At 44.1% G+C, this 11,886-nt stretch overlaps 1 protein-coding gene across 2 annotated transcripts in view; it reads right to left on the bottom strand.

Annotated features, from left to right (window-relative positions):
* LOC148818961 (uncharacterized) overlaps positions 1-11,886 on the bottom strand; it is a 30,198-nt gene that overhangs the window by 6,048 nt on the left and 12,264 nt on the right. Inside the window, exons 2-6 of one of the 2 annotated variants that reach the window (XM_088935871.1) lie at positions 9,478-10,460; positions 6,153-6,204; positions 4,997-5,120; positions 3,496-3,647; positions 959-1,216 (exon numbers count right to left, since the gene is read on the bottom strand). In XM_088935871.1, the coding sequence (XP_088791997.1) occupies positions 959-1,216; positions 3,496-3,647; positions 4,997-5,120; positions 6,153-6,204; positions 9,478-10,460 (1,569 nt within the window). The remainder of the gene's footprint in view (positions 1-958; positions 1,217-3,495; positions 3,648-4,996; positions 5,121-6,152; positions 6,205-9,477; positions 10,461-11,886) is intronic. The other variant, XM_088935870.1, reaches the window with a different exon arrangement.

The following is an 11,886-nucleotide window of genomic DNA, read 5'->3' as shown; positions in this document are numbered from 1 at the left end:
TTCCTTTCACAGCTAAGTTTGTGGGGTTTTTTTTGCATCAGCTCTTTTGATTTAGAAATTCAGACAAGTTCCCGTTGTTGGTGTCTTTGCTCCATGCTTGCTAGGCTAGATTGGGTTTCATATCCTACATCACACGCAGTACATTCGAGACTCCTTACTGCCGGGGGAAGAACAGGAGTGCAGGAAAAACAGTGTGGAATGAAATCACTCCACATTAAAGCATCACTGGGCTTCTGCTTCCAAGAAATAATTTTAATAGCTTTAAAAAAAGAATATCACTGTTTGAGACTTGTAAAGAAAATTTGAAAGTGCATTTATTACTCAGAACAGGAGGTATTTCTTTACCCCAGGGTTGTGGGATTGAGAATAAGCTATCCAGCCGTGTTGTTGAAGCCAATACCCTGTCTTAAGTCAAGAAACAGCTGGATGAGATCCTTGCATCAATTAACTAACTACCACACAGGCTAGGTGGGCCAAATGACTTCCTCTAATTTGTAACTGTTATGTTCGTAACGAAATTCCTTTTTACCAAAACACCACAAAGGGTGGGGAAGATCTTAGAATGTTTAAAATGGGAGGTAGAATGTGAGGCTGAAAAGGAGAATCTACAACCCTGGTCTTGGACAGTACAACCCTGTCCAACCCTGGACTGACTACAACCAATCCAGTCAGTCTTGTAGGTCACAGCATCTGCATTATCGATGAATTAGGCAAGGAATCTTTCAATCCAAACACTGTTGCTCGAGAGCTGAAGGATACTGAGAGTGATCACTATCCTTTAGATCCTGCGCAATTAGGGCTCTCCAAGAGCAGGGCTGGATCATCCAGGGCTCATTTTCATCACCTGAAGTGAACTTTCTCAGCAGACCAACAGATTGGTTTGTGATTAGTTTTAGAAGACAGTCACCGGCGGGGCTGGTCCCGGGGGGCGAATGGGGCTCTTTTAAAGACTGCTTACCGGAGCCCGGCCTGCACTGCCGCTGTCCAGCAGCTTGGTGAAGGGGCTGGTCGAGTTCCAGCTGCACCACTTCCTGTGCAGCTGGGGCAGGGGGGGCAGGAGGTCGTGGAAGGTGCGGACGCTCCAGGCACGGGGCCTGGCGGCGGTGGCGGCTGCGGAGCTCCTCTCCTTCCCCGGGGAGCTGGCCGCCTCCGCGGGCTGGGCCACGCACACCGGCCCCGGGCTGGTCTCGCTTCTGCGCAGGGCCTTCTCCTGCTGCTGCCCCGGCGGGAGAGGAGGACAACGCGGGAGGGGTTAAGACCAGCTTAATGGCGAGGGCAGGAGGTGCTCTCCTCCAAGCAGCTGGGCGGAGGTTGAGATGAGACTTGAAAGAAATATAGGATCCATCTCTAGGACAGGGGGTGCCCCTTCTAATTGTTCACATTTAGTGGGGGACCCCCTGTGGTACTTTTCCTTTGTCAGGAGGAAGGAAATATTTTTGCTTTCTGGAATTAATTCTGGCTTTCTGGTGGGCGTCGAGTTTGCAGGGGGTTTTGCATGCTAATGCAATCTTTTGCGTATTCATATATATGGAAGTTTTTTTTTAATGGGGATCTGAGCCCCCTCCTCTTTTTATGACCAGAACCACCTCCGATCACAAGGCTACGGTAACAAATCTCAATTTTTAATCATTAAGACAGTGCATTCATTGACACATTGTTTCTCTGAATGTAGTCTTTCATTTTAAAAAGGAAACATCAAGGGAAGATTATTGTGAGCTATGACCCATGGTTTCTTTTTCAAGGAATGCTAAAAAATCAGAAATTCTGAAACAATAAAAGCCTTACTTCACTGTCTTTTCCATTCATGGGCCCTTGTGCTGTCTTTGACTGGGATACTGTGTGATCCAACCATTGAGAATACAGGGGCCTATTTGTAAAATTATGTCTCTTTTGATCCAGCTTGGTTAATCAGCAAGGATGATGGAATGATAGAGAAAAAGTCACATCCTTAATTTGTGCATAAAGAGATTACAAGAAATAATCAAATCGAAAGGCTTTTAAAAGCAGAACATTCAGAGGCAGTAAAGGGTACTTTTGTTTGCTTTAAAGATAACATTAATGAGTTCATTACAACCGTTTGCTTTTTTAAGAAATCATTTGAGCCTCTGAGATCCATCACTTGCAGCCAGCTGCAAACATAAGTAAGAAATTCTTTCCATAGGAAAGTCAGATGGTCCCTGTGTTTGTTTCTTTCAGTTTCAGAAAAGATGTTTTTAAGTTTCTCCTCTGAGCCAGGCTCTCACAAAAGATTATTATTTTATCATATCTTGGGGTTATTTCAGCTGCCATAGACCAGTTAAGAGTTAAATAATGAACTAGAAGAGAACGGGTTCCTCAGCATATTGTGAGTTTCTCCGAAGCGCTGTTGGTCTTTTAATGATATCTACAACAATCAAAGCTCATTTGTAATTGAAAAAAATAAGCAATGAGCATTTGATATACAAATGACTTCACAGTTATTGGTCTATCAAATCAAACATTATTTTGGTCTCTGGAATAAAACATGAAACTAACTTAAAGATACTTCTGATGCATTCACGTATAGTTACTATTATAGTTAGGGGGTACTGTTGATTCCTCAAACACTGAAGTATAAAACTGAGGTCTGCATGAATTGAGTATATGCACCAATATAACAAGATGGTCTGATTTTATTGAAGGGAAGCACCCATAATGTACCACTCTTACTGGGCTGTAATTAAACTGGCTCAGGTATGCCATATCGTGCTCTTGGGAGAGTCTTTTAGATGGGCTTTTATTCACTTGTTGGCAAAAACTGCGACAAACCCATAGCTGTCAAATCATCCCAGTAACACACTGGCACTCGTTGAAATGGCCCATTGAGTTTAATTACTAGTCAGATGTGAAGTACGTCAGCTGTAGAGTTCAGGCATGTATCCCAGCTCATTAGTCAGCTGTTACTCGGAGGGATTCTCATCAGAAAGAGCCAGATAATCCTTACAAAGAATCGCTTACAGTTCACTTTGTCTAGACAAGCATTAGGAAGGGGTTGTAGAGACGTTTTTCCCCACCACAAAGGCTCATGCACAATGGCATCTTTGCTGGTGAAAACTCAGAAATGTAAAAAAAAAAGTCTTTCTATTCCCACAGCAAAAAAAAAAAAACGACTTATAAATAATTAGTTCCTCTTTGTAAAGAGAAGTTGAGAGACCTTGAAATAATCGACCACCTGAGAGAGTTCAGGCTTGGTCCAATTTGAATAGCACTTAACAGGAGAGGCTCAGGTGCACAGAGGCTGATGTGGAAATAATGCGTTCATTACCCAGACCGGCTTTCTCCTGTGACTGTACAAGCACAGGGTAGACACGGACTGCATGCCGTTAAAAACCACGCATTTCAAGTTAGAAAGTTCGAATTAAAGGTGTCTAATGTAACACCCTGGCCAAAACGAAAGACAAGAGAGTCGGGATGAAGGTGTGACATGCCTTAATTAAACCCCAGGCCCACACAGGGAGTTTCGGTGGTAATCCTCACCATGACAGGAGAGAAATGAAGTGCGGTTGGAGCAGGTCCAGATGGTATGACAAACACTTCGTCGGCCCCCAGTTCCAGTTCAATAAGTCCATTCGAGGATAGCTCCAGCTCGGCATCGTGGGAAGTATCTGCCCCACCACTGCTTGACATACCTAAAACACAAGTTCTTCACAAATAAATTTCACAAGTACCTTCATTATATAAAAATCACAATACTTACACATTCCTATGGATATAAAATCGTGGTCCTTAATGTGGTAGTAATAATAATCGCTTATACTTATATAGTGCTTTCTGCACTCAAAGCACTTTACAGGTAATGGGGACTCACCTCCACCACCACCAGTGTGCAGCCCCACCTGGATGATGTAACAGCACCCCAAGTGCACCAGTGCACTCCCCACACACCAGCTCTCAGTGGGGAGGAGAGCAGAGTGATGGAGCCAGTTCAGAGATGGGGATTATTAGGAGGCTTGATTGGTAACAGCCAGGGGGAAATTTAGGTAACACTACTACTCTTTTTGAAAAAGGCCCTGGGAGTTTTAATGACCACAGAGATTCAGGACCTTGGTGTGATATCTCATCTTAAGACGGCGCCTTCTTTTAGAGCACAGTGTCCCCGTCACTATGCTGGGGCATTGCAACACAGACCAAAGGGTGAGCGCCCCCTACTGGCCCCACTAACACCTCTTCCAGCAGCAAACTTAGTTTTTCCCAGGAGGTCTCCCATCCAGGTACTGACCAGGCTCACACCTGCTTAGTGTCAGTGGGCTGCCAGTGGTGAGTTGCAGGGTGATATACCTGCTGGCCTCCCTTGAGCATGTGACTCCTATTTTGACACATTTGAGACAGAAAAGGGCTATAATTGCAAATGAGATCACCACCACTCATTTTTACAGTAGCATAGAATCGCCTTAGAGTATGAACTGCAATAAAACAGTTAATTGTTCATAACCCAAACAAGTCTAAAAAAAGTATTAAATTCCCTGTCAGCATGTTACTGTAACTGGGCCAGATGCCTTGATCTTTAAATTTATCCACTTGTACAAAGCTGTTCCTGGCAGCTGTAACAGCTCACACAAGAGAGACTTTGGACTCCTCTGAAATTGTTCAAAAGCAAACCCATTTTTCCATTGACCACCCCACCTTCTAACACCCCTGTCCTGCACACAAATTTTTTCATGCACACAAATAACACTCTCATCCATTCTTAAAAAGAGAAGACCCGCTGCCAACAACAGCACCACAAGCACAGGAAAAGGCCAACACTGACATGCATATTCAACTTTCTGTCCATTTCTCTAAGTCAACATACGCAGTGGAATTACCCCCTCCCAGGAGAAATTGTTGAATACATGTGCTGGCCTTAACCTTCTTTTTCCATCTACTCTGTATGTTTAACAAACAGGAAGTGCTCCAATGTCAGTGTAATTTGGTGTTACATTTTACACGTTGCGATGCCACCTTTGCGAAGGTGTAGGACTGGGGCCGGGGGGCTGACCTGTGTGTGTGGGACTGGGAGACTGGTTGCTGTTGCCTCCATCAGCGATGACATCCATACAGGGCTGACTGACTAACTGGAGCTCACTCAGATCCCCACCGGAGTGCTGAACCCCCACCTGCAACTACAAACACAGGTTCAAACAGGTAGCCGCAGTTTCATTTTATAACCTAATAATATCAGTTTTGGAATACTCCTGATGATTGATGTTTTTTCGTGATATTGCTCTTTTTCCCATTCTTTATTCCATACTGTGGTAGAGTACTGTATAGCAATGCCTATGGAAATAGTTTTTTTTTCTGTCTAAATCTCTGCCACATGTACTTGATGTTAATACATGTTAAATGTCAATGCAGGACTGTATACACCAGGGGTTTTCAGTCTGTACTCTGTGTCTGGGGTTCACTCACCCTCCTGCTGGTTTTACTTTTTAACTGAACCAACTTGGCTTGGTTAGAACCTTTTCAAGTTTTTTTTTCTTTTCAGGGGTCGGAGATTAAAAGTTACTTAAAACCAGAATTAGTAAAAAGGCAGCTTCCTACATGCTTCGGAACTGTAAACAATCAAAAGAGTTCAAATTAAACTTTTATCGGGTCTATTAAGGGTTCAGTTATTAAACTGAGTGCACAGATGGGACACAAACCCAGATGTTTTTGAACCAGGATTGGGAACCCCCTGGTGTACACTACAGAACTGCTCACTGGGCTTTATCTCCTAAAATGTAACGTAATTTGTGACCAAAATGTTTGTAAATAAAGCAGCAGAGGAGCAGTTGAGGAGACACTGGTGTGCGACACATCTGTAACAGCAGAACTATATCCTAGTACTCCATTTCTTCCAATATTATCAAACAATTTATGCAATGCAGAAATCGCTAACGAATCTCTCCACATGTAGTTCATGCCGATTAGCAGAAAACAGATGTTTTAGCTGAGGCAGTCAGACCTTCTTCCCTTTTTTTGTGGGTGTTCTACAAAATATGTTTGACGGAGTGTTTCAAGTTGCAAATCTGTGAGATGAATCAGTCAAAGCATTTTCCAAGGTATTTTATTTTACAAGGGCTGGAGACATTGGGGTATGTTACTTGATCCCTGGAATTGCAAAATCTACAGAGGAATGTAAAAAAGTTGTTATTTAGACTGAATATTTTCTTTACCTCTGGGCTGTTGGATGAACAGGCGTTGGCTCCTTTCAGACATATTTTTGGTCTGCAAAACAAAAGGCCGAGGCAGCTTGATAATATGTTTTTGATTTGTAGGCCTTTTCCTTAAGCATTCAACATGCTGGGATAATCCACACTCCGCAGTTTGTGAAAGCTGTTCTCTGGGTCTAAAAAAAGGTGTTTTGTGAAACAGGATTTGATAACGAAATTCACCTCTGTAGGGTTAACACCCATTTTCTATGGTATCAGGAGATTCAGACATGGTTAGTGTGAAAACAGGATAGAGGGTTATTTATTTGGAAATGGTATTTACCATGGAATACTACTCTGCACAAGGAGGAGTAGAATTGGTTTTCAATACTAGATTCTAACAAAGTAAATGGTTTCACAAGAGTATTGTTGTTGTCAATGGTCCAATTACTAACTGTAATGAAAATAAAGGGGATAAAAGACCCAAATATAACTCATCATACGGTGTCTTAAAACTGTTTCGGAAACCTTTTTCAAGTGACGATTTTTTAATATGTCAGTTATCTCTGACGTTTAGGAAGATTAAACCATCATACTCCTGTGACAAACTGCTTGCACTGAAGTATGTTAAACTGGGCATGCTGACCTGAGGTTACACACGTTTTAGTTTTAAATGACACTTTTCGCCCTGCTGTGGCAGACCACAGAAATTCAAGATTGATTCTCCCTCTGGTAACCTGTCATCCTATCCTAATTGCAAACTACTTTCGCTAGGCATGTCTACCGAGTGGAACATAAAACATAGCTGGATGCTTTCATCTTTTATCCAAATAAAAAATCCTTTAACTTCTTAAGAAAATCTCTACAGAAAGTAGCACTGAGCCTCGTTAAATGACAGGGCTTTGTTTTGCATTTTTTAGTTGTGTATCCCAGCACACCTCTTCATTCCCATTTTGCCTTGATGTGGTTGTTTTATGAATAAGAAACAAGGCCACACATACCCAGTTTGTCCTCCTTTCAAAAGAGTCCCACGAATGTTTTTTTTTTCAAAAAAGGCAAGAACCCTTCCCAATAGTATCCTTGCTCTAAAGTCACCGCCAAAACTAATTAGAATTATTCTTTCCTTTCGCACCAAGAAAAATCTTTTTGCTTTCTTTCTGCAAAGGGCACACAAAGCTTGACTGTGGAAAAACAAAGGACATGGACAGAGCCCAGACGGCCTCACTGCTGCCAAACACGGCGAGGCCTTCTGCGACAAAGAGGTGTTCTTGCAACCTGCAGCTTTTTTCAAGCTGGGTTTTTTTTTTAAAGTGTGGTGTGCTTTCTGCATTTTGTGTGACTGCATTCGATACATGTTATTCCTAATGAGATAAATTCATAAAATGTTCTTTCAGGCCATGGGCGCTTCCTTTGTTTGTTGAATCGGTTCATTTTTATGTCGGCGGGGTTCAGACCAGGGGCAGGACTCACACTGGGAACTAGACCAGCACCCCCACGGAAGAGCACAAAAATCCCCTTCCATCGAAACCGAGGCCATTTCCCAATACTGCGCCGCTCAGAAGAACTCAAGAAAGGCTGCAAATGAAGGGGGGGGGGCATTTGGCCCCTCCTGATTGTTTGGTAGTTCAGTTGCGGAATCTAAAATTTCCACCCAGATTTCGGTTCAACTGCTTGGCCTGGAAGTCTGTATTCAGGTACCCACGAAGGGTTGCGTAGAGATGCGTTTCCTATTTTCCCTCCTTCATGAATTCCCTTTTCGTTTGCAATAGTGACCCCAGGTCCTTGTTTCGCTGCCGAGTCTGAACTAGTCCCCTGCGCCTACCCTGGCTACACCCCACAGAATTTAGAATCATTAGATCAAATCTCTGAAGGGATTTTGTTTCTTTAACCTGTTTGTATATAATCCTGAGATCAGGAATTGTTCTAGTTGCTTTTCTTTGAACTGTTTCTAAGGCTGTTATGGTATCCTTTTGGTGGTATGGTAACTGAAACTGAGCACAATATTCTAAATTAGGTCTTATTTATACACTGTAAAGCCTGAACATAACTTCACTGGATTTAATTTAATCCTCTTGATTCTAGAAACAGCACTACTGTTTCTTTGTCAATCTTTAATTAAGAAAAATGTAAGGCTTTCATTCTTAAACTTGATACCAACGAGACAAACCCACTAAGAGGTAGTGTGTGGCCTTGTCTGTCCTATGCTGGAATGCTAAAGCAAGTCATTTTATTGTTCAATACAAATAGCACGAGTGTTCAAATAATCCCGTTTCTGGGTTAATTTTAACCTAATTTCCGCAGGAGGCTCATATGATGGAATAACTATCTTCAGACAGAGACGTTTCTGGCAGAACTACAGTAGTACTTTGCAAGTTGAAAACTGACAACAGGAAGCACTCCTTCCACAGAGTTGTGGGAATATAGACCAAGCTACCCAGTCACACTGTCAAAGGTGCCCACACTACTTCCAAGAAGCAGCTGGGTGAGAACCTGTGAAGTGTTTCATTACTTACTAATAACCAAAAAGGTGGGGTGGGGTGAATGACCTCCTTTCATTTTCTTTCTTATGTTCATATGAAAGAACCGGAACAGGAACCGAGCAGAGAATCCCAGCCTGTGGTTCACAGGCACGCTCTTGTAGGGAACCTGACATCATCAGCTCACCTGTCGTGTGCATGGTTCTCACAAACAAAGAGCAGGAAGGGAACAGAAAAGAAATGACGTCTTCCTTTGAAATATTACTCTTGTTTCTATTAAACAACTACAACCCCATCCCTGTCTCAGGAGAGTGGATTAAAATTGGGAATCCCTTTTTTTTGTTTCCTTTCCATTTTCTTGTGGTCTGCACAGAAGAGAAAAATATCCTTTTCTTTTTAAATAGAATCGATACCAGGTGTTGCCTGTGCCTCAGTCCTGCCTGCTTTCATTTGGAAATGGAAGGTCTGTTAAGGTGGGCGATTTGAAACCGTGTTTGACACTGTACAGGGCAGGAGCTCCAGCTGAGTCAATAGGAACTTTACAGTGGGCAAAGGAAGGCTGGAGGAGTGATCAGCATCAAGTCCTTTGTTCCTTAGAATCAAAGACCCAAGCACATGTGTGCCAGTTTGTTTTATTAACAAATCCCCGTTCTTTCGTTTAATGGTTGCAACATCCATGATAGTCTGGGATGTATCGAATCTACAATAGCGTTGCTTAGAAAGAACTGCAAAAATGAAAGAAAAGTTCTGTTCACAAAAATGATAAAATAACTGTAGTAATACTGTCTGATTGTAAGACTGTGGCTCGGAGGATCTGAGTTAAGACTGGATCACGTCGGCAAATGCTGCTGTAAGGGAGACACTGGACTTACCTGAAGATGATGCACAGCGTGCCAGTGAGGATGACGAGGAAGAAGGCGGCCCCACTCGTGGCAGCGAGAAGCGCGTCCGTCCTGCCGGCCGTGGGCTTCCGGAAGTGGCCATCGGCTTCGTCCGTCTCGTTGCGGTACTGGAACAGCAGGACGAAGCCGCGGCCCCAGTGCGTTGTGGTGATCAGCTCCATGATCACCTCCACCATCTCCTGCGAGGACCCGAACGCCAGCCTGCGGCCGGTGGGCTTGTTGGAGCCACAGAAGCGGGAGGAGAAGGTGGTGAGGTCAGATATGTAGAGCACGTCGTGGGGGCAGGCTTCTGCTGAGGAGGGGCGGGTCTCCGCGCCGGTTTCAGCGGCGCCCGTGCTCGTCGCGGGCACGGATGTGGCGTTCTCCTCATAGGCTGGCTGCCTTGGGAAGAGGCTTTCGTCAGGGTTGGCATCGCCCCTGTAGGTGTCCGGAGATACAGAGTTTTCCGCTCGAGTTCCAGCCTGCCGCGACTGCGGTTTCATCCCCGGATGCAAGTCCGTCGACCGTTTGGCCGAGTTGGAAACTTTGGTCATCTCCATTTTGGTTGACTGCTCTTGCACGAAAACCTGTCTGACTTCTTCCGTTTTGGAAGGCAGCGGGGGAAGTCGTTCGGAGGAACCCCAGGAGGTCTTTGTGGCAGACACCTGTGTCTGTCTGGGCAGCCCGTTCGGGGTCGCCACATAATCTCTGACCATTCCTCTGAGGGATGGTGTAGTCTCGTCATTGGCGTTCTCCTCCTCTATCGCTTCAGAAGTTGGCCGAAATTCACCCGTACTTCCAGGGCTCTCAAACACATCAAAGTCAAACACCTCCATTGTTAGTCTGTAACCGAGAGGCACAAAGAACTGCCACACGCAGTGTGTCCCTGAGGAGTAGTTGTAAGGAAACCCCGGAGACAGGACTAGGCCTTGCTCGTCAACAACATCCACTACAGCTCCACAATCAAAATACACCTGCAGACACAAAACAAACGACTGGAAAGATTGCCCAAATCACACAACTATACAAAACCCCTTTGCAGTGCTGTTTTAAACAATTCTTTTGTGTTCTGAATCTCTGCCCCATCCACCCTTTATTAGGATGCCTAAGGCAAGGGACTCAGTGCCTGTAGAAAATCCACTTGAACACGGGAAGAATGTGAAACCCCCCCACACACACAGATGTCCAAGACCAGAATCAAACCCAGTACCATGGAGCTGTGAGGAAGCAGGAATATCTGTCCTGCCACCCCGTCATCCAAACTCTGTTCTTACTGGGGCCTCAAAGCTATGGCTGGGGGACAGCATGTGAGAGAAACTGACTTTAGTTGTCGACATTTTCCTTATCTAATGACTCTGTTTGAGGGAAAAATCATTTCATTATATTTATGGAACTAAAATCCATTCAGTATTCAAGAAGCGCAGTGTAGCAGTTAAGAAGTTATAGTCTTGTTTGTACAAAGTATATATGCAATTTAATGCAGAACAACATTAGACGTAAGTTAATTAATTCCTTACACTTATTTAGCGCTTTTCTGGACACTCCACTCAAAGCGCTTTACAGGTAATGGGGATCCCCTCCACCACCAGTGTGCAGCCCCACCTGGATGATGTGACGGCAGCCATAGTGCACCAGTACGCTCCCCACACACCAGCTCTCAGTGGGGAGGAGAGCAGAGTGATGGAGCCAGTTCAGAGATGGGGATTATCAGTGGGGAGGAGAACAGAGTGATGAAGCCAATTTATAGATGGGGATTAATGACTAGTAAGGATCCGCGGGTTGGTTTTTTTTTTACTTGCACTCGCCCGAACCGATCTAAAATCTTTTTTTTTAATGCAAGTCTGCCCGACCAGCGGGTCAACCTGAAGCTGCCCGTGGGTGTGAGTTAACCCACACATCATGAATGATGATTATTAGGAGGCCATGATCGGTAAGGGACAGGGGGAAATTTGGCCAGGACGCCGGGGTTACACCCCTACTCTTTTCGAGAAACACCCTGGGATTTTTAATGACACAGAGAGTCAGGACCTCGTTTTCACATCTCATCCAAAGGACGGCGCCATCAGACATTTCTGTTTTCCCTTTTTTTTTTATCTCCAGGCAGGACCATAAACTGAAAGCCATTCTCTAGCTTTAATCTTCAGAACATATTGACAGGGCTTCCAAAAACAAAATAAAGTTGGCCAAGAGGGTTTCTTGGAGTATGATATTACAGATCTTTCAAGTAATATGACAAAAACAGAGGTTGAATTGTAATCAGTTCCTGCTGTCACATATACATGCCGAAATACAGCCCCCAAGGGATTTAGAAAAAATGTTCTGCCATGAAGAACCGCCCTGGGCAGATGGCAGACATTTCATGGGTCACTGAATTTCTGACCCTTCATTTTACAAGCATAT

This window comes from Atractosteus spatula, chromosome 17 (assembly GCF_055471065.1).
Source record: "Atractosteus spatula isolate fAtrSpa1 chromosome 17, fAtrSpa1.hap1, whole genome shotgun sequence".
Classification (NCBI taxonomy): domain Eukaryota; kingdom Metazoa; phylum Chordata; class Actinopteri; order Semionotiformes; family Lepisosteidae; genus Atractosteus; species Atractosteus spatula.
This window is presented reverse-complemented; position numbering and strand designations above follow the sequence as displayed.